Below are 25,707 nucleotides of genomic sequence, written 5' to 3'. Positions count from 1 at the left end.
TGGGATTTTCTGTAGTATCAGGTCAGTGTGGTGTGATTTCAGTGCTGTTCTTTGGTGATAGCTCGGGAGAAAGTTGTGGCTTAGGTATTTTGTAACATCCTGCTAGAGGAGGTGGTTTCAAAAATCACTTCAGCAGCTTCAGATTTTACTGGATGCTTGCAGAGACCAGTGAACTCTACTGCGTAATTCAGAGAAGGAAGAGTTGGTGGCTGACAAAGGTGACATTTCCTCTGTGAAACAATTTGCAAAAGTTTTGCTTTCTGGAAGCATAGGTTATTACCCTTCATGAGGAATGAAGGAAACACAAAGTGGAGTAGAGGTTAAAGCTAGTCCTGTGCTCCTACTTCAAACACACTCAAGTTGCATGAAGTTTTGATGTGCTCTTGAACGGATTCTTGTGGTGTTTTGCAGTGCTGTTATAAGGTGTTTAGGTAATTCGGAAGAAATCCTGACCTGCTGTGTAGTGCTTGTGAGTATAGGAGACCCATTTGCGACCGCTGAACAGACTCAGTCTGGGAAATCTGTAACAGGTTGATTGACTTTACAACATGCATGGGACTCAGTGAGGTATTTCTGCTGATCCTCCTTGAGCCACAAAGTTACAGTATCTCAGTAACTCAACAAGGCTGGGAGTGGTAAGACAGAGCTCAGGGAAATTCTGTAGCAAACAAGTGGTTTTAGGGAGAAAGCTGAGGCTGAGATTTTTGTGCTACTGATCGTATTAGCTACAAAAGCAAATCACAATAAGAAGACTTAAAGAGAAGCAGGAATGAATACTAATTCTGTTTCAGATATTTATATGGCCTCTGTATCACAGTATTTCATAACCTTTTATGTAATTAATGTAAGAAGAAAGAAGTGCTCTTGTTTTAATTAGCCTCAGTTAAAAGAGAGGGCAGGGTGTAGAAACTCCATCTGCTGATTCAGTCTGTAAGTCAGTGCATGTTTTTTTGAGAGGGAGGAGTGTTGCTGATTTTAATATCACATAAGGGATGGACGCTAAGGTTTGCAGTTTATAAGCAAGTGTGATTCTGTCATTAGGCTTGAGAAAGAGTTATTTTTAACTTTCTTGTGATAATGCATCTAGTGAGCTTGGCATAGTTGTTGCCCTTTCCGTATTGTTCAATCTGCTTTGGCCCTGCTTAACTGTTACCATTTCTTAATGAAAAGTAGCATCTCTTTTGGGAAGAGTGGCTTAGAAAACTGATATATGCTCTGCTTGGGCTTCAAATGCAGGAAGCCAGATGAGAAGAATGTTTTGATAAAGTCTATTGAATCATAGGTTTGATTTCTGTAATCTGGGATACAATGGAGAGATTAAGAATGGCTAAATTATAAGAGGTGTTTAGCCAGATAAAAATTGAGTTAATTAAGTAGGCTTTTAGCAACGACAGAAGGTTTAACACACTACTATGCAGGCTGCCTTAAGTGCCTAAGATCCTTAATGGCTAAAAGTGCTCATGAACTTTATACAAGAAGTTACCTTTTTGAGGAAAGATTAAGGCATTCATTTAGTATTGTGTCATACTAGAACGAAATCTACCAGAATTTTACAAGCTTAACACATAGTTCGTTGGAAGTCTTGCATTCAAAGCATAGCTCCTCCTGGGGTTGTCCAACTGAGAAGTTTGCATGAAGTAAGCTAGGAGAATGTGTGCTGGAAACCCTCTCTTCCTTCCTGACTTCTTGATGAAGAATCAAGATTAGTGGGAGTAGCACCATCCACTCCTGAAGAAGTTTGCATCCAGAGGCAAAGTACGTGTCACAGGCTTTATAAATGTTAGTGATGCACAATGCTGCTCCTTCACAGGGCTTGTTCTGTTCCATGTTGGAAGAAGTTGCCTCTCTGGTCATCTAGGTCATCTCTTAGTCTGAACTATTTATCATTTGTTCTCTGTCTCTGTTAACTCAATCTGTTTATCACTTGCTTCTAAATTATTTTAAATTTGAAGGAACTTAGTCTTGTCACATATGAGAAATGCAGGGCAAGTGCACTGACAGCTGATGTGTATTGAAATTCTGAGGGTTTGTGGTGATTTTTGTTCCTTTGACATGACCATTGTGAGTGACCATTTCACTTGTGTGCCCCATGCACAAGAGATTTTTAACTACCACTGAAACACTGCTCTCTGTGCCTAACACCCTTTTATCCCATCTGTAAAATGGAGGTAAGATTTTGGACTGTAACACAGCATGCTTCTGGATCTTCAGTTCAAAAAGTACTGTAGAAGCCTTGGGCATGGTCTGTATTAGTGTTCTTCTGGCACAGAGACAAGGTGATGTTCTGGGATGTCAAACAGCACCTAAACCTTGGTGCCAGACCCTAGGACTTCATTCCATTTAGCTGTTGCTCAAATAGGAAGAATAGTAGCGAATTAGGTTGTGTGGTTACCTTGGGGTCTGTGCAAAGTACTAGCCTGGGTTTGTGTTGATATTCATACCAGCCCATGTCTGGTGGAGAAAGCTGTTCCATAGTGTCAGGTGATACATGTGTGTCTTTGAGGAGCTATGCTTCCAGACAGCCTTACTCATGCAGAAAACTTCTCAATTTCTCTAGGGCAATAAGCAGTACCACTAGAAGAATGAGCCCCATTTGATAAGCCTTCAGCAATCAGTTTGTTTCCATTTCTCTAGGGAAAAATTGCAAAAAAAATATCAGCTTAGTCTGTTCCTTTCCCAGCTGTCTCATGTCACTCTTTATCTCTAGCTCAGCCTACCTCTGGAAGCATCCTCTGAATTGTATTGCAGGCGGCAAGATAGGAATCGTACATTGTCAATAGTCTTCGGTTCATTTGCTTCTGGTGTCACTGGGGAACACAAGTCATGAATGGCTTCACGCAACAGTGTCTGTGCTTTCATAAGCCCTGTTATTCACTTGTCATTCTGAGTCATTTGATGAAGACTCTGACTCATTTTTAGTGGATTTGCTTGTCTGCTCCCTCCTTCCCCTGTTACGCCAGCAGTAACAAAGAGCTGGTGAATGACTTGGCCAGGCTCCTGCAGAGTTGACAAGATGTTTGCAAGACAGAGGGTCAGACATAGCTACAAGATTCTCTGCTTCTTATCTCTTTTAGCACCTGCTGGGAAACTTTTTTTGGCAAATGCCAGATGGAGGAAGGGGTGATAGATGGGGAGGAACATTCGTTTCCTTCTTCCTTTGTAATAGCGACCTGTGGTGCTGCTGCAGTGGGTGATGTGTTGTCCTGTTTGGCGTAGATGTGTGAATGTGAACAATGTCTCTATACCCTATTCAGCTTCATGACCACACACTTATAATTACATCAGCAGCATTAGAATAAATGTACACGTCTATGCAGAAGTCAAAAAATTGAGATGAGATTAGCCCTGCCAAGGTGGGTTCCCCCCTTTGCTGATGTTACTAATCATAGAAGACCTTTTTCCACTCCCAGTATTGGTCAGTAGAGTTGCAGAAGACTTGGAGTCCATTTCCCCCAAATTTAGCCCCTTTTGTGCATCATTGTTTGAGGACGCTGGTCAATTTAAACCCAAATATTTTTTACCATTCAACCTCTGTCCTTTAAGTAGGACTGTAGGATTTAAGTGTGGGTCCTAAATGACACTGGCAATTTGGGACTAGTTGTTTTGATGCTGCTAAAGCACTATCTATGTCTTGGAGGCTAAGAAGAGCATGCAAATGATTTCTCTGCTGCTTTACCTAGAAATTAGGCAGTGTACCTGTGCTGTAATCCACAGTGGCCTTGTGAGAGAAGCAAAATGAAAGAACCTGTTTGTTTTCTCTGCATGGTACTCCAGGTCTGGAGAGTACTTGTTACAGCATAGAAAATACCGCTGGAGCACTTCTGGTTTCTCCTGGTAGAATTTGCAGATCTGCTGGCATCTTGCCCTGATTTAGGCTGGGTGGTCCAGTGAGAGTACCTGAGTATCAGTGATCCCAGACTTCCAGGGTCTGTTCATCGGCTGTGTCTAGTGGATGAGTTTTCCTGAAGTCAGAGATGCCGCTGCTTCTGCAGGCCCTGGGCTGTTTTGCTTCTCGCACTGAGGCATCCAGGTACTCAGGCAGCAGCTCTTTCTGTATGAGGCTGGCCAGTAACTGTGGTGAACGGGGTCCTCAGAGGAACTTGGGTTTAGCAGTTGTAGAAGAGAAAGGGAGCAAAAGAGAAGAATAGGCAAGCCTGACTAAAAGGAAGGAGAAGCAGATCACCTGAGACCAAGGGAGGACAAGCATCATCACTTCGGCATAAAGGCAACTTCATTTGAAATAGGAAAGTCATCGCCAAACACTTCCTGACACTCCCTGTCACCTATCTTGTTCCTAAGTTGAAAATTAGTGTTACTGTTAGTGGAAGACTTTATAAATGGATGTTTCTCATAGTAAAAAGGAGGTGCTGTACTAAATGATAAAGAATTCATTACATCTTGTTGTACTGAAAACTAAGGATAGCCATCATGCTTATTTCTGGGTTGCTGATATTACTATGAAGAGGAATAAGAGCCATCTATCTCTCTTGCAGGTTTAAGTGCCTTTCTGAGTAGTTGCTGCCACCCAACATAGATTTGAACATGTTTCCTGGAGAAAGTTCCTCTCTGGGACTTGCGTTCCTGGCAGCTCTTGGAATTTGTGATTTGGTGGTCACTTTTCCATTCCTACGCAACAGCTTTTTGTGTGTTATTAGTCATCAAAGACTCCAATGAAAGTCAAAGTGGATTTTACACCTACCGCAGCACCTTCTCACAGTTAATGAGGTGGGGGAATATCACGCCATTCTAGGAATTCAGTTCTGGTCATAATTACACCAAGATAAATTTGGAATAGTGTCATTGCTAACAAAGATGTTAATACAGAATAAAGAGGATAAACCTATATGTAACTTTTTTTTTTTTTTTTAATTGTAACATTTCTTCATCCATACACTTTGTGGTACTTTCTAATGAAGAAAAGTACCTGCTTGTTTGGGACATAAATCCTAAGGATTCTAGAAAACAGCTATATCCAAAATTAAACTAAATCAACTACTTCAACTAGCCAAGCTTTCTGAATAGCATGACATGAACAAATTTTATATTAGAAAATATTTTAATCAAAAGACTTCAGAGACGTGACTTTTCTTCCATAGAAATCTTGTAGATTCATTTCCGAATGCCTCTTGTCTATTATACAGCAGAGATTTATATCTGTTTTAAGAAGCATTTTCAGAACAAATACTTTGAAAATTTTCTTCAGTAGTGCAGTAATCCTACTTCAAATTCAATATTGCATCTTTACCAATATATGACATCTGTGAATTTTCAAACTCTTAAATTCTGATTGCAGTGAAAATGTAGTAAGTGGAATACAGAAATATGACTAAACATTGTCTATTATACTCTTGAAATTTTGGTTAATCCTTAATTTTTCCCTATATCTCATATCAAATTAATCTGAAAGAGCATTCTAGGACTAACTCATATGGGAAATGTATATGTGTGCAAACTTGGGATCATTTTTCTTAATCTTAAGGTACATGGTAGGCACAAACTCCTTTAATATTACCTGTTACATGTATTTGCAATCTCTTGGTGTCTGAGGCAGAGGGCTGTCTGTAACACAGAACATTTCTAGTTCTACATGCTGTATATTTATGACACATTAATCTTCTTTGGGCCTGCCCATAGACTAGAATACCAGTTTGTATCTAAAGGTCCAGCTACTGTACCTTTGGTTTATCTATGGATGATTATTGAAATCAGAGGTGCCTGATAAATGATACAAATGAGCCAGTTGAGAACATAGAAATTAATTTCAGAAGCTGCTGCTACAAACGACTTCCTATCAAATATCATGAAATAATAATGGTCCTAATGCTATCTGAACTGTCTGGCTGAACTTTGACATAAAGTATGGAAATGACATTTCATTAATTGAGGCAATCATTAACCTAAATGTCTCTGTGATACTCCTATCTGACCTCTCATTTAACTAAATAGATAGGCACATTGTTGCCCATTGATAGTTTTCTTCCTGCAAGTATTCATAGGCTATATTTGTAAAAAGCTTCTCAAATATGTTGATTTTATGTAACCTTCTGAAATACCTTAATCCACATGAATCTCCAGGTTGTATGGTGTTTCAGACATTATAGTTGGCAGATTCAGTGCTGTACAAAGTGCAATCAGTCCACCTTTCTCTCAAAAGTTTTCAGTGGCTTCAGAAGTTGCAAAAGGGCCTTCAAAAAAACATCTGAAAGAAGACTTCTATTTGCATTATCACAATGAGGTGCATGCTACCTGTGAGATACACAGGAGGGGGAAGGCTGCTTTTCCTTGGTACCAAGCTGTGTAGCCATAGCTCTCAAAGTGAAGTGGTACCCAGATCTTGCACTTGCAGACTAAAAAAGCAGCAAGAGCATCCAGGGAGCTGTGAGAGATCATGGTGCAGGCTGCTACTCCTGCAGTCAAATGCTGCCTGAGCCCAGGCAGGTGGGGCTTGGCTGGGGAAAGCCTCAGGGGACAGGGGACAAGCTGAAAGTTCATTTAATTGAAGTCAAGGGCAGCTGAGGACCTTGGATGACTTCAGCTGTTTCTTCATTTTCAGCCAAAACAGGCCACTCGCAGGCAGTCTGAGTCCCTGCATCCAGCTATACGGCTAAAGAGAGGTGATGAACTATCAGTTTTCTGGCTGTGAGAAAAATTGATTTCTCCAGGTAGGAGAAATTGGGTGTAGAGGCCCAAAAGGTCTGTTTCCGAAGGAAGGGTTTATCGGCAGTGTATAGCAAACCCCAGTAGTGCTACTTGCATTTTCTTAATTTAGTCATCACAATCATTTCTCTTTTACATTTTATTTTCCTACCTTAAAAAAATTCATCTGTCAAAATCCATAGGATCCTAGGGGTGTTTGAGGTAAATGTTTGGTGGTTCATGTCAGACTATGTAATAACATAAATGTGGTAGCATGTCTGAGAGAATATAGTGGCAGTGTAATTATCTTTTATGGTTATTTGCTGTGTTTACACCACCAGTTTGTTTCACTTGTTACTAGAAAAAAAAAGTCCTTGAATATGGGGGGTTTTAGAGGAGCAAGACTAATATCCTGAAACTTGCTGAACTTGGGTTTTATTTGTGTTATAGGCCACATTGAATAGCTAGCTTATGCATAGTGGTGTTATCCCAATGCTTTTTGGGACTCAGTAATTTGGAGAGGCCAAGCTTGTTGCTATTAAGTTGAAATATAAAGTATAGGAGATAGTAAGGAGGGAAAAAAAATAAGCTATTCCTTAACACCTGGTTTCACCTGCTAGGCTGCACATTGGAGCCCACTCAGGAAATCACAAGTGACATTTACACAGAAAAGAGACCAAGTATTTACCCAGCCAGAGTCAAACTTAATGTGGAGCTACTCACACCCATGGCTGGTTTTGAAGAAACAGCTGGAAGTAACCTATGTTCAGCCACATTAAAAATAATGACAGAGTGTGTGTCCTGCTGTAGTAACTGGCACTGTGCACTCAATTTTTATTTTTCTTTTCCTCTTACTCCATTTCCAAATTGCTAATTAGAGTCAACAAATTGGCTGTAGAATACAAGACATCATGCAGTCTGCCAAAAGGAGTGGCTGGCATCCGTACAAATTGAGTTATGATGTGTTTGAAGACTTAATGCTGAAAAAAGCTTTCAACAGTCTCTTCATCCTCCCTGTCCTCCTACTGAAGTGACTCAACTCCAAAGGCAGCAATGTATTGCTCCCTTACTATCAGAGGTTTGGTTAACAGAAATTAGCTTCCCTGGGAAGAAACGTGGTCCTCTAACAATTGAGTTTCATCGTTGTGCTAAGTAAACCAGTAAGTGCATACTTACTGTTTTACCAGTGATGGGTAATTTGGACATAACCAAAATGAAGTGTTATGATAATGGTTGCACTAGTTTGGCTTGGCAAACAGAGTCTTGAATGTGAGACTTCTGTAGCTCCAAGTCAGCCTATATACTACAGTTCTGTGGTGCTGTGCAGCAAATGCACGTGTGTTGTGCCATGTAGCTGTGTGCTCCCGCCCTATGACTTGTAGTGTAGATATGGGTGTGTGAAACAAGTTAGACTGTTTATAAAGTGAAGATTGATATTCCAATCCCATTCTGTATTGTACGTCCCAATATGTCAGTGTCTGCCTTCACTTGCTTTTTCTTGGTGGCCTTGCTCTCCTCATATCCCCATTTATTGACCAATGACTTACAGTGGCCAATTTGTTCTGAATTTCCATGTGAGTATGAAGATTAAATCGGAGCCCTGATGTTAATTTTCTAAGGATGTTTTTACTGGTGCAGTGGAATATGCATTTAGCTGTCAAGGATATGCAACAATTTGTGCATGTGTTCTTTTCCAATAGGATCAAAGACTTTTATGAAAGCTTTTACCCAAAATAACATGCTGTAGGGGAATTCAGAGGTGACACTGGATCTGAAAGAGATATCGAGGGATGAAGCAATTCCCTTTTCTTCTACAATCTCCTGCTTTATGGAGCTTTCCATTAGTCTATATTTCAATAGCTTTCAATAAGCCAAAACTTGGAGTGACGATCTTGTTGATAAAACACAAGGAATGTAACTAAAAACATTCAGCTAGGCTGACCTGACTTCTGCTACTGAGATGTCTCAGTAAATGTGGAGCATTTCTGATCATAGTGGTCAAAAATATTTCTAAAATATGTTGACCTGTTGATCATTGCACTCTTGAGCAGTGATGGGGTTTTCTGTAGGAGGCAACCTGAGAAACTGTGAAGAAGCCCGTAGGTGTGGGCATGTAGGTTTTTGTGTCACCCCAGATCCTTTGAGAATAAAGCTAGCGTTGGAGCCATGGGGAGTGCAGGCGTGCACAAAGGGATTTGTACAGCAGGAGCTGGCTGAGATACATGATATGCGTTTGTGGTTCATTGGCTGTAAAATGTGAATGTCTTACTTCTCTGATACGTTTCTGAGCAAAACAGCGTAGCTGTTGTGGTAAAAGCAGTACTAAATAGGCGTAATGCAGATGATCACTTTTCAAGATTTGCATCTGTTGTCATATATTCAGCCGTTTATAATTCTTGCCGTATATCTTAACAAAACAATCTGCAAAATCCTTGGCTACAGGCTGTTTCCAAGTTCAGATATGCTGGCTTGTCTCGTGGATTTGGAAGAGGATTGCATGCATTGTCGCACTGCCTTATTCGACCCTTTGATCTCACTTACAGTTCTTCATGCATGAAGATTTTGAGAGTGTTGGTTTCCTTTTCTCTTCAATACGAGTATTTAATCTAAAATATTTAATTTGAACAAATTGCAAAGGTGAAAACGGAGCTTTAAGACAGATGCCTCAGAAGGGGAGAGGGATTAACTTAAGTCAAAAACACAGGCTTTAGAATCAGAATACCTGAATTGCTTTCTCAACATGCTAGATTTCAAAAGTAACTGGAAGCGAGTCTTTTGGTGCCTCAGTTTTTCACCTGTAAAATGGATTTAAAGGCTATTTGGCTGTTTCTTTTATTTACTTGTTGAGATTTCAGTCAGTTGCCTTTCAAAGATCCTAATTGCTTTAGGATAATGGCATTATTGTCAATGAGCTAGTGAGTTTTAAGTAACTGTGATATATGGTATATGCTTACTGATTGTAAAGAGTAGTAAAATCCGTGTAAAAATGAAGCATGAAATAGGATGTGTAAAATAGCTTTATTAGCTTCTTTATCTACTATCGGAATACAGCACTTTGTCCCTTAAAGAGTTAATCTGTCAAAATATTAGGAGCTGAATCATAGATTGTATCACAGGATTTGGTAGTTGACTCTGATAGGAAAAATACTTCCGTTACTCTTTATTAAAGAAGTTCTTGATTTTAACTCTGTTTCTAGGCTTTTTCTGGAAAATCTCTTTTTGCTACCTGTGATTTTATTTAAGGTATACTCAATAATCCCATTGTTGCAGCTTGCCAAGTATTTAATATTATCATCTCAGGTTGTCTTATTTAACTAATATTGTAGATGGATTAGATGTATGTTCTACTTTCCATTACACACTTACCAGATTGAGTGTATCCGTCTGACTCCATATAGACAGATCTGTCTTCTTGGAGACTAATCTGTTCTGTGTCTTAATTATATGATTCTTTTAATATTTTTCTGGATTCAAAATAATTTTAATCTTATTTTAGTTGAAAATATGTTTGCACTATCCATAACACCATCCTTAAAAAATGGTCATTAAATTATTTTCTCAGGGCATATATGTAATGGAAATGACTTTAGCACTTGTGTTGTCTTTGTAACAGGGTAAAGACAGAATTGCACAGGGTATGTGTGAATATTTTAGCATTATATGTAATAGGTGTTTTTCATATGCCTGGATCTGCTGGATGAGGACTGGTGATTCGTTGTAGTATGACCTCCTAAAAGAAGGACAGTACGTTAATGGAGCAGCATGTACACAGAGGACATTCTTAATGCACTGCCTTCTGGCTACCTGCCCCAGGACTCCCCAAATTTCTTTTCAGCAATGCAAGCGAATCATTTATCCCACCTTCGTGTTTTCCTAAGGAAAACGAAGAACAGAGAAAAAAGAATGGCAAGAAGAAGTTGCAGGGCCAGCATGAGAATTATTTACAGCCCTCTGACAGAAGTCCTGTGTATGCGCAGAGAGAAAAAACATTTTAATTTGGTCTTTAAGGCGTCCAGTTTAGATGTACAGAAGGAGGGACAGACAGACACACACCTCTGTGTCCAATCCACACAGGCTCAGCAGTCATTTGGCAGCTTACACCATGAACCATATTAGCAGCCAGAAGTTCACAGTAAAACCAGCCTGCTCGGCTGGAAATCCCAGTAGCTTTCCCAAAATACTGTCAAGTTTCTCTTTTTTTTGGGAGACGTTCTGCCAGAGAAGAGACCTACATTCCCTTTCCTTTTGTGAGAGATGAGAGTAAGCGACATCTCAGAAATGACAAGTAGCTAATGCTGGCTTTGTTCTTTCCCTGTGGTCACCACACACAGGAGGGATGTCTGAGTAAAGATGTCTCCTGTTATTGCAGTGGGACCTTCTTTGCCACTGTCAGGTGAAACTACAAGAGGGTTTGTACACAGCAGGTCTGCATGAAACCCCTTTATTCATAGAATCATTTTGGCTGGAAGAGACCCTCAAAACCATCAAGCCCAACCATAAACTGATTCAGGCACTAAACCATGTCCCTAAAAACCTCTTCTACATGTCTTTTAAACACCTCTAGCGATGGTGACTCAACCACTTCCCTGGGCAGCCTGTTTCAGTGCTTCACAACCCTTTTTGTGAAGAATTTTTTCTTAATATCCAATCTAAACCTGCCCTGGTGCAACTTGAAACCGTTTCCTCTTGTCCTATCACTTGCTACTTGGGAGAAGAGACCAACCCCCTCTATGCTACAACCTCATTTCAGGTAGTTGTAGACAGTGATAAGGTCTCCCCTCAGCCTCCTTTTCTCCAGGCTGAACAGCCCCAGTTCCCTCAGCCGCTCCTCATCAGACTTGTGCTCCAGACCCTTCACCAGCTTCGTTGCCCTTCTCTGAACTCTCTCCATCATCTTGATGTCTTTCTTGTCATGAGGAGCATAAAACTGAACACAGTATTTGAGCTGTGGCTTCACCAGTGCCGAGTATAGCAGCACAATCACTTCTCTAGTCCTGCTGGCCACACTATTCCTGATACAAGCCAGGATGCTGTTGGACTTTTTGGCCACTTGAGCACACTGCTGGCTCATGTTCAGCTGCCTGTTGACCAGCACCCCAGGTCTTTTTCCACCAGGCAGCTTTCCACCCACTCTTCCCCAAGCCTGTGGTGCTGCCTGGGGTTGCTATGACCCAAGTGCAGGTCCCAGCACTTGGCCTTGTTGAACCTCATGCAATTAGCCTCAGCCCAATGATCCAGCCAGTCCAAATCCCTCTGTATGGCCATCCTGCCCTCCAGCAGATCAACATTTCCACCCAACTGGATGTCACTTAGGGCCTACGCAGCGCAGCTGGAAAGATGTTAAATAGAACCTGATTTTCTTATTCTTAAAGAATTGTCTCTGTAGGTTCTCCTTAGCCAAATGTGAAAAGCTGTGGTAGTGATACCTCATGCAATTAAAGCAGGAAGAGACATCTCTGTCAAGTAACATCCATCCTTTGGCTTCCATATTTTCATCCCAGTATAATGGGAAGCTGAAAATCCTCAGTATGCGTTTCTTCTGTGGGTGAAATAGGGGCTCTTCACAAATGAGTGTTGTGGATGTAGCCGAGAAGCACTGTGATGTTTGCAGTCCCAGTTTGCACTGGGACTCAGAGACCAACTGCACACTGTCATTTCAGCATGTATGACCAGGTAGCTTTAGAGCTCTGTTTTCACCCCTCCTGGTCATACGCTATTTCTTCTAGTTCCTTCCATTTATCTTGGTTGTTCTTGATCAAACTTACTGATACCATACACATACACATGTATCTCAGCAGAACTGGGTGGCCCTATGAGGAGACCTCCTGCCTTGCACAGATGAGAATAAGCTTGGCCTGGAGAAGACAGGAGGATTGTGTGGCTTTGAAGGTTTTGTTTCTTAGAGAATTTTCCTCTGGACAGCAGATCAATTTTATCCAAGAGCTCTGCGCGGGACCAGTTTTGCAAAACAGCTGTATTTCTCTGACAGTCTGGCTAATCTGTGCTTGCAGGACTGCTTGATTTTTATTATTGTGACACAAGTATTTACAAAAATAGAAGGGTTTTTTTCTATTTTTCATTATTCAAATGGCTGAAAATCCATATGAAAAGTACACTTGTATGTGTGCCCAGATGTAAAGCTCCGTTAGTGAGGCCAGCTGGGATTAAGGTCTCATTTGTATAATTTGTAAAGGCTTTGGAATTTTTCCTGCGGTTTTCAGCTGTAAGCTGGAATTTAGCTTTTGTCAGACTGCTGGACAGCTTGCACAATAAAGCTTCCAACTAAAAATATTTCCTGTGCAAGAGGGAAAACCCCACCATTTTAAATGCAGTGACTAGGAAGCTGGTTTGAAAGAACAAATTATTTTTTAAAAAAGAAGAAAATTTTTTTTAAAAAGGCATGTCTTGTGTGTTTTAAAGGCTAATCAAAGAGAGCTCCATTTGCAAGTAGCACAATATACAGAAGGCTCTTTTTCTGCAAAAGCAGAAATAGAATGGTAGGGAACTTAGGAGGCACACGCTGTGTGCACAGGATGCTCAGTAGCGCACAGGATGCTCAGTAGCACACAGCAGCAGAGAGTGCCATTGCACAGCATCAGGTCATTCCACAGCATCAAGTGCCATTGCACAGCATCAGGTCATTACACAGCATCAGGTGCCATTGCACAGCATCAGGTACCCTCACTCAGTCCTTATTTGCCCTTGGTCTGTGCTGGGAAAAGCTGCTGAGGTTCAGTGGTTGAGTGAGCTGACCTTCTGGGGCTGGCCAGCTTTTCCCCATCTAGAACATTTTTCACTGTAATTTGAGGAAATCTCCTTCCTCTAACTGCTGGATGAATATCTGAACCACGTCCAGGTAGTTTGCCATCTGGGGAGTACAGCATCGCTCCCTCTCCCTCCTCCTCCCATCACAACTGGTGGGTGGCAAGGAAATATGTTCCCTTCGCCTCCCAGCTAGGGACCTGCGTGGGACTTGGATTGGGAGGTGTCATCCTGCTGCTGGATAACTTAAGCTCCTCCAGCTGAACAACGTGTTTCTTAAGCTGTTGTGTAGCTTGTGGAGTCGCAAAGCTACAAATACGTGTGTCATCTCAGAAAGGGGGTGGTGGAGTCACTGTGTGCGCAGCTCCCAGAAGAAAACAGTGCAGCCTACTTCAGCCAACATTGGGCTTGCGGGCTGAGATAACCAGTACGAAAGACAGGAACTGAAATCACATCTCGTCACTGCTCAGCAAAATTTTAAGGGTTTTAGCTTGTTTATATTGTTTTTACCTTTTTTTTTTTCTTTTCTTTTCACTTGCTTTTTATAAATAATCTTGAAATGAGCCCAACTTTCTCTTTGATTGTATGTGGTGATGATTCCTGTCATCATTCCTGGCATTTCACAGCTGTTTGTTCACAGCTTTCTCCCAATACAACAGAAACAGACCTTAAAGCGGAGGTTTGTTGTCTTTTTGGTATTCTTGAGCTCTATATTAAAAGCCCTGCGTATTTTTCTAATCAGGATTACAGAATTAATTTGCATGGTTTATCCTCTGGTATTTTTTTCTGATGGAGCAGAGTTTGTATCTCTTTTGTGAAAATTTTTATGCTTCATCGACCTCACTTTTTTGTTGTTCAGCTGTTTTTCAAGCATCTGTGGATTAAAAATGAAGTTCGCAGAAAGAAAAGCCTTCACTTAGGTAAATTGAATAACTAATCAAAGTGGCTTTGTCTTCTGTTGTTTTATTTAGTGTCTGCTGTGGTAATGGAAAACATTTCTCATCTGGGTGAATGGTGCATTTATTTGTAGCCATTTATGTTCACTTGTATTTTGACTGAAAATACTTTTGTTTCATTAACACAAATGCAACGTTCAATGACAAAATATTCCCAAGAGTGCTTTAATGTTGCTGTCTCCATTCTGAAGATTGTTTACATGAGGTTTCTATATGAATTTTCTTTTGCTTCAGTGGGTAGGTGCCAAGGATAAATTCATAGTAATAGCACAGCAGGAAAAGAATGCCTCTCCAATTGAGAATTTATTAATATCTCTTGCTGTTGTTGTTTCTGAAGAAAAACAGCAGGATGTATTCATTTTTAAGGTACTGTCAGTGTGGATTTTTGTTCTCTTTGCCAGTTTTATTTCAGAAATCTAAAGAAAAGCATTGATGTGTTGTAGCAAGTAGAAACAAATATGACAGTAAAAGACAGTGCAGTTGTGTTCAGTGTAGCTGTAATAACTTGCTTTGATTCACATTTATTTGCATCTCACTTTAGCATGTTGTATGCTTGTGAATGTCATGGATTTACTAATGATGCAGTATCAATAAATTCTTACGATTTGCCTGAAAAAAATATCTAGTACCACATGACCAGGATATGGAATTTCTTTCCTTTGAAAAATATTGAGATAGTGAAAATGTATTTTACTGCAAATTGAGATAGGAAAAACAAAATATTAATTTCTGGAGGAAAACAGATTCAGATAAAGTGAAATATTTCTTTTTGCTTAAGGGGGAAAGATTTTTTTTCAGTGATAATATTTCTATGTTTACAATTTTATGTCATAAAATAGATTCTCTAGGTTGGATGTGGCTTTGAGCAATGTGGTGTAGTGGAAGGTGTCCCTGCCCATGGTAGGGGGGTTGGAACTAGGTGATCTTCAAGGTCCCTTCCAACCCAAACCATTCTATGATTCTATGATGTATATGAATGCATCCTGTAACTTAAAATATCTTCATAAAAAGCACTTTGAACTGAACACGTGGTGTGTTTCATTTTGGCAGTATCTGACTGCTCCAGCTTTCACACAGGCATTTGGATTTGGACTTGTTTAGATTTGGTTTCAAATACCCAATGGCTGCACATTTAATTTTCATCTGGGTTGCCAGGTAGTATTAATCTGCTGCATAAAGATGATAATTGTAATGAAAAGAAAATACTTGGCAGTGTGGTGGGGAAGTGATTTCCAGGCATTGAATGAAGCATCTAGAAGCCCTGAGAAAAGAAGTTAAGTGCTTGGGCCTCATTTACACAATTGATATCAGGATTGCAGACTGGTTTTGGCTACTGAATGATCCACAGTGGCTGCAGTAACATCTGGGGCTTGATAAAGACCAACCTAGCAATGAAAGCAGGAGTAAAGTGAAGAGGGATGGTTTTTTTGTGCAGGTGTGGTATAAGTGGTATAGACATGACCGTAAGGCTTCTTCTGAATGACAGGCTTCATGGTTTTCTCATCCGGTAGAGTAATTTGCTTGTTGATAAGGTGTAGCAGCTGAGTGCCTGGATTTCTCCCACAAAAATGACATTTTAGCCCATTGGTGTATCTGCCAGCAAGTGAAGAGGTACACTTTAAACCTTATTTCTGCAAGTGTCATCTGTGTAACTGTCCATCAAAAGAAAAGGTGGAGAGAAAATATCCTTGACTTAGTTCAACAGGATTTTTCTTTTTGAAAAGTTGGCAGTTTCTGCAGTGAAAAGTCTCACCAAGGCTTTGATGGATGTGTGATTCAGAGTGTTGCACAACCCTGACTCAGTATCACCATGGCATATCTGGTGCTTTCAGTGGGATCTCATCCATAGGGTCTGTGCTGTGACAAGTCATATCTGAACAGTTACATTTGGCTTTCTTGAAAGAGTCCTGGTAAGGCCTCAAATTACCAGTCCTGGCATGTGTATTTAAAAATGATACAGACCACTTGGGTTTTTTTGTTTGTTTTTTTTTTTTTCCTCTTTGTCTCATTAAAAAAAAAAAAAACAGTGAGAACCATCAGATGGCTAGAAAACATGACCTGGGATGAAATAGGATTCTCTAACCTTAGAAGAAAAAGAGCAAACATCTCAAACTGTCTTGTTTAAATAGAAACAGGGAAGATTCAGCTTAAATGTTAAGAAAACCTTTCAACATTAGGATAGGAAAACACCAGAATGGATGGCTGGGAGTCTGCAGGACTGGGAGTCATTAAGAACAGGCTAGTTGTGTATCTGCTGGCAGTGATCTAAGTGTTGTGCATCGTGGGGGGGGGGCAAGGGGAACACCTACGCGATCTGCTTTCTTTCTTGGCCTGAGGCTCTGCCAAAGTGGCTTGAAAGCAGCGGTAACCTGTACTGCAAGCTCTCTGCAAGCTCCCCTGCAATGCAGCCTCTTGAACTTAAGTTCAGAAGTCAGCTCTGAATAAATAAGAATCAGTCACTGATGCTCACTTAACAAAGCAAAAATGGGGAAAGAATGTTCATTAATGGTTGTAAGACATGGCAAACATCCTTATAAACATGTTGTTATGGCAAAAGCTTATTAGCTTTCACTGAGATACTGTCAGGAGCTGTGTGGGATATGGCTTCTCACATCTTTTATCGCTGGTAGATGCCTGAAGAGAGGCCCTGCCCCTTCTTAGGTCATTACTTTAACTGCTGTTAACTCTGCACAGTCGTGATTTCACCCCTGGTGTTTACAGTCAGCTAAATTACAGTGGAGCACCGGGTTTGAAAACCCTCTTCTTTTCAAAAACTGACTTTTATAACTGCTGTAAAATCCATGTTTTCACTTGAGTTACTATAAAACACAACATGCTTCCTGGGGGCAGCAGTTTGGCTTAATATGCCAAGTATGCATTTATTTGTGAGCCAGGGATTCTTGACATAGAACCTCGCAGGGAAAACAGAGGGCAAAATTGCTCACTTAAATGCTGACATGTTCTACTCTTATTTGTGTTTTCCTACCGGAGGACCAAACCGTAGCTCCATTGATATCTGATATTGTCTCAATGTTTTCCTCACCTGTTGCAGGACATTTACCCTCTATGAGGAACAGACCTGAAAGTGGTCTTCACCAAACCTACACTCACCACCTTCATTCACAAACCAGAATGATGGCTCTGTGTCGAAGTTAAACCTAAACACTTTTTTAGCCTGAGAAGATTGACTTGGGATGATGGGCAAAACACTGAACCTGACCTACATTCAGCCACCATTTGTTCTAATCCTATCCTTTGCTGAAATCTTAAAAGGGAGATGTCTTGTTGCAGTAAGCCTTTGTCAAAGAAACCTCTTCAGTTCTGGGGAAATGTAATTGGAAGACTGTAAGATGCAGAGAAGACCCAAATAGCTTCAAGGGAAAAGTAGAATAAGTATGCATATGGCTGCCAAAAGGAAGGAGGATGTGGTGGTGGAGGAGTATGTACATAATGCTGGGTCAGTGAAAATCTATTGTTAGATGGCAGCTCGGGTGGGTGTGAAGGCAAAAGGGTGTAAATCTGAACTGAGGGTGGTATGTCGGGTCTGGCACTTCTCAGAGAGAGTTTGAAGACATAAATGTTCCGGCTGCATTACAGGAGCCATCAGAGGTACATAACAGAGTTTACAGGTGTGCTCACCTCAGGTCTAGATCCCTTGTGTCTCATCGGCTTGACTTTGGCTGAACTCATTGGTTCTGGAAGATCACAATATACCACTGGGCAAACCCAGTCCATAGCCATCACGTTACTTGTCACTGCATGTGGCCAATGTTTAATGATTCTGTGTAATGTCTGCCAGCAAATGCACACAAACACTTATCTGCAGTCTAGATGTGATCTCCAAGGAATGGTGTTTTGCTAGTATAGGGGTTACAAATTGCAACTAATATTTTATTTTTTCCTTTTTTTTTCTTTCTACTTTCTTTTTCCTTTTCTTTCTTTCTTTTGTTGTTGTTGTTGTTGTTGTTGTTGTTTTGTTTTTGTTAAGTAGAGCATCAGTTGAGTCTGTTATTTTCTTGAGAGGGATACCTGTATCTTCCCCATTCTTGTTTCTGAAAAGGCTTTTAGAGGCAGATGTTTTATTTCTAATTTCTTACCTACTGATTTCATTACAGTAATTACATTACATGTTTAAAGAACAGCAATCTCATGGTTTGTTTATTTTAATGTAGATTAGATGATGAAGCTACCACAGGGAGCGTGGGTCACAAATGCAGGGAGGTTTAGTTTGGATATTATGGAAAACTTCTTCACGGAAAGGGTTGTCAGGCATTGGAACAGGCTGCGCAGGGAAGTGGTGGAGTCACCATCCCTGGAGGTGTTTAAAAGATGAGTAGACATGGTGCTTATGGACATGGTTTAGTGCTAGGTTGATGGTTGAACTCAATGTTCTTAAGGCTTTTTAATTCAATGAAAATGGTTCTGTGATTCTACAGATAAAACTCAGAAAAACTAATGTGTTGGTACAACCATTTGTACAGTTGTCAGTGTGCCGGTGGAGTTTGTGGCTCTGATTTTGCAGCCAGATTGAGGGGCTAGGGGGAGAGTTTACTGGCCTGGCTGTTGGCACAAAGCTATGGAAGCAATGGTGAGATAGAAGTGGGAACTAGACTGAGCTGCAGTCTAGTTTCTGTAAGTGATAAGTTCTTCTGAATTACTTTGGAAGAAAACTTCTCACAAAGGTAATAGAAAAATGTTATAAAATGGTTCCTTGTAGTTTAATTTTCATTATGAGTAGAGATTAAGGTAATGAACAATAAGTTGGTGCTACCTTAAGAGACTATTTATTGCAGAAGGTTAATACCGTCTTTAGACCAAATAAAACCTCTCAACATTTTAGAAGCCAAAAAAATTAAAGTGGTAAATCAGTTGCTAAACAACCTCCTCTGTATTGCGTAGTGAATACTTGTAGTCATGCATGAGTGGAGTCTTTCACATGATTTTCTTGTGATCATCACTAATAATGAGAGAATGGTTTGTGTCCCCACTCCCCAGCAGAGTTGCTGTACTACTTCTTTTCTTGGGAGAAGGCCAAAAATTGGGTATTTGGGTGCTGCAGGAGAGAAGTGTACTGAAAACCACTTGTAAAGATTTTGAATAGGCTTATCCATTGCTCTTACAGTGCTTCTTGATTAAGGCAAACACACTGCTGCACTAAGTAAAAGACAGGGGATTTATAATACACATTCATGTTTCGATGTTATTAAACCAAAAGTGTCTGCCTAACTTTCACACTTTCTAGTAAGGCAGAATTTTAAAATCACAGTATTCCCCTCTGCCAAAAACACATAAAAATGCGACTCAATTCCATGGCAATATTATATAACATAAATGATGTTTTCAGCATTTCAGGCTATTTAGCAATAAAGACACAGCAGTCTTTATGGCACAGAGAGAGAGATAAATGGCTTCAACCATTCCCACTTCTTTAAAATGCATACAACTTATACTCCTTGAGTGTGAACTTTCATTTTATGGAGAGATCTTGCACACTTTCTTTTAGATGTAATAAGGAAAGTGTTTCATTTTAGCAATTTAATGCTAGCTCTGTCGGAGTATTTCATTATTCTGGACTTATGAACTGCTTTTGCAGAATACAGCTTTAAAATGCAGGTCAACATTAAAGGATTTTGATATAAAGAGAAAATGCTCTTATTTCTCTTTTGAGTGGGTTCTTTATTTTAGTATCTGTAAAAGAAATACTCTCTTCTCCAAATCCTTTCTCCCCAGGAAGAATCTGCAGAGACATTGTGACTTATTTGAAAGTTAAGAGGCTGAAAAGCTTTAGAGGAGGCATTGTAATCTGCTATAAAATGTGTGCAGGACAGAGGCATAGATTTGGAGTCGGTAGCTCTCCAACAGATAGGAGAGAAACATGAGATGATTAGATTACTCACAAAATGTTAATCCTGCAGTAACGAGGAAATTTTTTTTGAAAATCCCAGTCCTTGGGTTTATACCAGATAAGCTAGTACAAAGAGGCAAGCATCTCTTCTTTCACGGTCGCTTTGAGATGTATGATCTCCGATCCTTTTGACTCTACCAAAATTCACATATGGAAAATGTTATCATTACACATACAAAGCCTATCTCTAAAACTCTGTTCGTTGCAAAGCAATGTCTCACCTCATTAAAAAATCAGTGCTGTTAGCTTTCTGTTTATACAGAAACAGTGTTGACCAGACCCAGAGAAACATGGTAAGATGGGGAAAAAGACAGGGAAGCAGACTTGCAGTGAGTCTCATCTCTCATTTTTCCCAAGTTGCCAGGTCAGCATTCATAACTCGCTATCTCAACTCATACAGTTTGTACAATGACATGGGTGACTTTCTTCTTTTGATACCTTGTCAGTCAGTCTGAATATTAAGAATTGGGTTTGCTTGGCTTCCAAGAAGATGACAAGTTAAGTGTTTTGGGCTAGTGGGGCTGAGGTTGCTTGGTAAATGTGCTAAGGTAGTTGGTAGGGGTCCTGAAAGCACTAAAGCAACATATCACAGCGCTGTGATTCCACCAGCGGTAATAGTGCTATGATAATTATTTTGTGGGCAGTGTGGAGAACACTGTGTTTATTGGCAGAAGAGCACCCTCCCTGGCCAATACCTCCTGCTTCCAACCCAGCCTTGCAGACTTAGTTCTATGCTTCACAACAACTGTGACTCGATGCTATTGACTGAAATCTCACACTCCCAGCGTCTGTAGAAACTCAGTGGACAGAAGTGAATCAAATTCAGCAAGCAGAAGACATAGTGTTTGTTCCTTTCTGATACAGTTTCAATGAGAGCAAAGGGTTCCAGCCCACATAGAAGGTAGGTGTCTAACAACACTGATGAATTGCAGATTTAAGGGAGAAATTTGCCTGCATTCACAGATTCATCACTGTGCCAACAGCCAAGCCCTGGTCGGTGGGTCAGGACTTGGACAGGCATCGTAGCAGATTTCTTGGTGGCAACTTTATAGGCATTCAGAAATCTTCTGCTTCACAGACAAGACTTAGGCGTGCTTCCCATTGCTCTGCTGTATGACCAGGCACTTGTGCTTCATGAGATGTCAGTCATCTGTGCAGCGTGTGTAAGGACATTTTCCAGAAAAAAAGGATTTTTGCCCTTGTCATGTGTTAGTGATATTTGTAGAATGGTGAATATTGCTCAGCCTTTTGGGAACCATAGTTAGGCTTGGGATATTACTGTGCAAACAGATAGTAAAGGGCTAATATTCTTACATTATCTGTAAACATATCTCCTGCATCTAATTGCTGACACAGCATACAGAAAAAATAAGCTTCTTTTCCATTATGTGCTTTTTCTTCAGTTGTCTTGAGTAGAGCAGCTGATGTAACTGTAAGAGCTCACAGTTTGAATACAATAGGCTTAATTGATTTTTATTTTTAATTTTCCACCGCTGATGTTTGCCACTAAACACTTTCCAGTGGTGACAGAGAAGCGGACTATATCATGATGTTTTTTTACATGAACTGGATATTCCGTTTCAGCAAGATACTGAAATTCTAAAAAATCTGGAGCTAAACTGGAAGTGTTTAGTTGAAACCTCAGGCTCAGCTTCTTATTTTTGTTACTGAGTCTCTCCCAAGGTTCAGTACCCAGTGAGAACCACATTGCTAGTCTCTCAATAAGTGGGATTTTATTTGCATATGAAGTGGTGTGTGTTAAAAAAAAAAAAAATGTGGATTGTGACTTGCTTTGCACTTCATAGAGAAAAGTCCGGAGTCCCTGAAGGAAAATCTAAAGGTTACAGTGGGGTTTCATTTCATTTTGTTTTTCACCCATGACCTCAGTTTTAAAAAACTAATAAGGCTTTGTCTACGCTAATGGTTTCCCCAAATATAATAAAAGCAGTTATATATTTTTATGACGATGTTTGTTTTTTGGTTGTTTTTCTTTTTTGCAGTGTGCTAATGGCCTAATATTCTTACATTATCTGTAAATCTGTGTAAGTAGAGGCTGTTTTTAAAACCTTCCTGTGCTGCTCAAAAGCTTGTTTATATTTTTCAGAAGTCTGTAGTGTTGGCATTATAATGTAAAAGAGGAGAGCACCTCCCCTGGTAGTCACAAACCCAAATAAAAAGTTGAGTAATGCAGAGAAGATATTTGCTCATGGGTTACCTTTTATTTTTTCCCCTCAATATGCCAGTCGTGCAAAGTACAAGCAGTAAAGAAGTATTCAGAAATTAATATGTTTATGCTCTGAGGCCTAAAAGATACATTTTTACATAAAAGGATGGTAAGTTGTTTATGTTTATTTGTTGCAGAATAATTCCGAATATGTCGTTTATTTTTCTGTTTTAGGCTCCTAAGGACCCAGTCTCTGGACTGGTACTATAATAATGTCAAAAGCCGCTTTAAGTGTTTTGGAAGTGCCAAAGTTCTGAAGAACTTATACAAGAAGCATAGACTGGAGAGTGGAGTTTGCCCTGATGTAGTAGGTAAGAACAGCTTATATACAAGCTGAGACAATGGAAGTTCTGAGATGATTTTTAAAAGGTTTTTTAAGGCTATTAAAAAAAAAAAAAAAAAAAAAAAAAAGGAAAAGAAATACCTCAGTGGAGGGAAAAAAAAAAAAAGGAGGTAAAGTGTCTGGAGAGCTGTTTCAGACTTCAAAGAATATTTAATCTTAATTATGCCAGTGATACAAAAGCACTTTTATCTTCAGCCTATAAAGTAAATTGCAGTATATCGCAGCCTGTGTTCCCTAACTTTATCACAATTCTGAGTAGTTAGTGAATGAGAAAATAATTTTGCATTCAACATTTAGCCTCGGAGCACATTTTGTGGTGTTTGAAGCAAAATTTGATTAATGTGGGATACATTCAGTATCCAAGCTGACCAAAACTTAAATTGTCCTCACTTAAGAGTTTTGCATGCTCAAGGATCTGAAACGGGCCACATCTTATTTTTGTACTGGTGTTTGTAAATGGTTAAAAGATGCTGATGAAGTATTAACATAACCGCTTAGATGAAGAGACAAAAGTCTCCCTTAACTATGGTGTTACAATGCATCACCCCGTAAGAAGTGTAATTGGAGATATAAAATAGTGGCGTTTGGTGTAATTCTGGTAACTTTAGCAAATTTCTCAAAACACAGCTAGCTGCATGTTTGAAATTTCGTGGGCTTTATTGGACCAGATACTTCCCTAACGTAATTCTTTTGAAAGCTCTAAAAAGGCTATATCTTTTCTGTAATCTTTACTTTGTCTTTTTCTGAAATTATATAGTATGATTAGTGGACTGTCCAGTCCTTAGTGAAAATTTTAGGTGTTTCGTATGAATGTTGTCAGAAAACCTTCTAGGGAGAAGCGACCTATGCGTATAAATTCTGATTTATTAGTCTTTTTGCTTTCTCTCTATCAAATCCATTTTTCCTAGAGAAGGTTCCTTAACAGTTGAGAACAATATGCACGAAAACAAGAAAATCCATGTCAGTGAGGGCAGAAGTGGGGCAATGGAATTAAAATTTCACTGTGATGTCTTGTGTTTACTTAAGCTGTAGTCACACTGAATTTGTCCTCGGATGGAAGTGTGAACAGTGCAGTGAGGAGCTACAGTGTCATTTGTGCTCTCTGTGAGACCTTCCTAAGGAAGGCCTTTGAGTCTAAATGTCATCGCTAACTTTCTTCTGCTCTCTGTGTGACTATTGCATAAACCTTTTGTTCCCTTTGAAGACAAATACTAGTGTACGTCTCTGGGCTTTGGCTTATTTATACAGCATTGCCCTTTAAAATGTGGAATCTATTTCAACCCCAAATGTCATATTAAAGGCAAATTCCGTGTGTTTAACTTCTACCATGTAAGTTTTACACCTAGTAGCTTCTTTCTCTCTTTTACTATACAAATAGTTTTCTCCATCCAAAATGAACATGAGGTCTTTGCTATAAAAGCAGTCATTTGTGCAAAAGCTGCTGCAATCATGGTTTATACACAAGGTAGGAGGAATGTTCTGGTTATCCCTCTTTGTATGCTGTGCCACCGTATCTTGAGTGAATATTCTAATCTAACAATGCCTCTACTTTTAACGAGCACTTCTTATACTAACATGCGGTACTGTCTCTTTTGAGCAGAAGGAGATTTTTTTGAAGGAAGCTTTGAAAATGAAGGAAGCATTTGTGGCAGTGACTCTACATTCTACCGACAGACAGAAGGTATGCTGCTAAAACCTCTTTTGATTAAAACACAGGCCTTACACTTTGAGTTACTGGACAACTAGCCTAGAGTGCTGGTACATCTTGTTTGAAGATCCAACAATCTTTTAGCTGAAACATTTAGGAAGATACTAAAAATCCTTTCCGTACCATGCTGGAATATCTTGCTTCAGTATTACAGCCAATACATGCTTATTTTAGTGTGATTTTCTTGATGTTCAGTTTTTGTTACTTCTTTCTCATTCTTTTCCTGTGCTCATATATTTTTTTTCACTCCCTTTTTTGTATCCTGTTGGTGTTTATCAGAAGTTTACAGATTTTCTTCCCATGATTTCTTTCTATTTTGCTGGATTCTAAAATCAGCATCATACAAATACCGTGGTTTATTGTATTTATTATTTAAGAAGAGACATAGAAATCAAGACAAATTCCTCTGTCTTAAGGTTTTTATTTTACTGTGTATAATTATGGATTGAGGAAATAAACTTTGTCATGAACAACTCAGGATTTGAATATATGTCCAGAATATGAGTCTGAATTTTGAAGTTAATAATGCAAAATGTAGGTATGTATATAAAGAACATGATGGTTTTATCTTATTCTTCACCTAGGACACAGCATGATGGATACCCTTGCTGTGGCCTTACGTGTTGCAGAGGAAGCAGTGGAAGAAGCTATTTCTAAGGCAGAGACCTACAGTGACAGCCTGGTAATATTTTTAAAAAAAATGTGTTAATTTAAATAGAACAATTATTTTTCTTTTAATTTGGATAGTGGTACGTAAACAAGTAGATATGAAAGAAGACAAAGTAGTAGCGGTCTCATGCCATACCTAAAGAAGTGGGTGTGTTTTTTATGACTTGTATCCAAGATGCATGTTGCATTTCAAAAGGTGATATGCAATATAAGTACTTGTCATTTCTTCCTGCAGTGCCAATAGGGCATACTACCCATTTCCTGATCTATAGCACTTCCGTGGAAAGTCTGGTTTTATGTGATTGTAGCAGCTACAGGTATCTGTTTTCACACAGGACAAGCAGAACGAGGCTTGTTACTTGCAGGAACACAAGGAGGACCTCATAGAAGAGCTGGCCACAACCATTGTGCAGAAGGTATGGCAAGCATTTTTTCCCTAGCTTGTTTAATAGCCAAAACACAATCTTTTAGCCTGGTGAGCTTCAACTCTGCTAACAGCAGAAA

At 39.6% G+C, this 25,707-nt stretch overlaps 1 protein-coding gene across 10 annotated transcripts in view; it reads left to right on the top strand.

The window, feature by feature from the left end:
* The window catches only part of MYRIP (myosin VIIA and Rab interacting protein), a 324,276-nt gene that overhangs the window by 243,648 nt on the left and 54,921 nt on the right, over window positions 1-25,707 (top strand). For 9 of the 10 annotated variants that reach the window (XM_065051799.1, XM_065051798.1, XM_065051804.1 and 6 more), the window contains 4 exons: window positions 22,658-22,794; window positions 24,427-24,507; window positions 25,119-25,216; window positions 25,539-25,619. In XM_065051799.1, the coding sequence (XP_064907871.1) occupies window positions 22,658-22,794; window positions 24,427-24,507; window positions 25,119-25,216; window positions 25,539-25,619 (397 nt within the window). Of the gene's footprint in view, window positions 1-21,018; window positions 21,161-22,657; window positions 22,795-24,426; window positions 24,508-25,118; window positions 25,217-25,538; window positions 25,620-25,707 lie in introns of those variants that run through there. The other variant, XM_065051806.1, reaches the window with a different exon arrangement.

The sequence above is a fragment of the Columba livia genome, chromosome 2, assembly GCF_036013475.1.
Source record: "Columba livia isolate bColLiv1 breed racing homer chromosome 2, bColLiv1.pat.W.v2, whole genome shotgun sequence".
NCBI classification, from domain to species: domain Eukaryota; kingdom Metazoa; phylum Chordata; class Aves; order Columbiformes; family Columbidae; genus Columba; species Columba livia.
The sequence above is the reverse complement of the archived record's forward strand: the minus strand, read 5'-3'. Positions and strand labels throughout refer to the sequence as shown.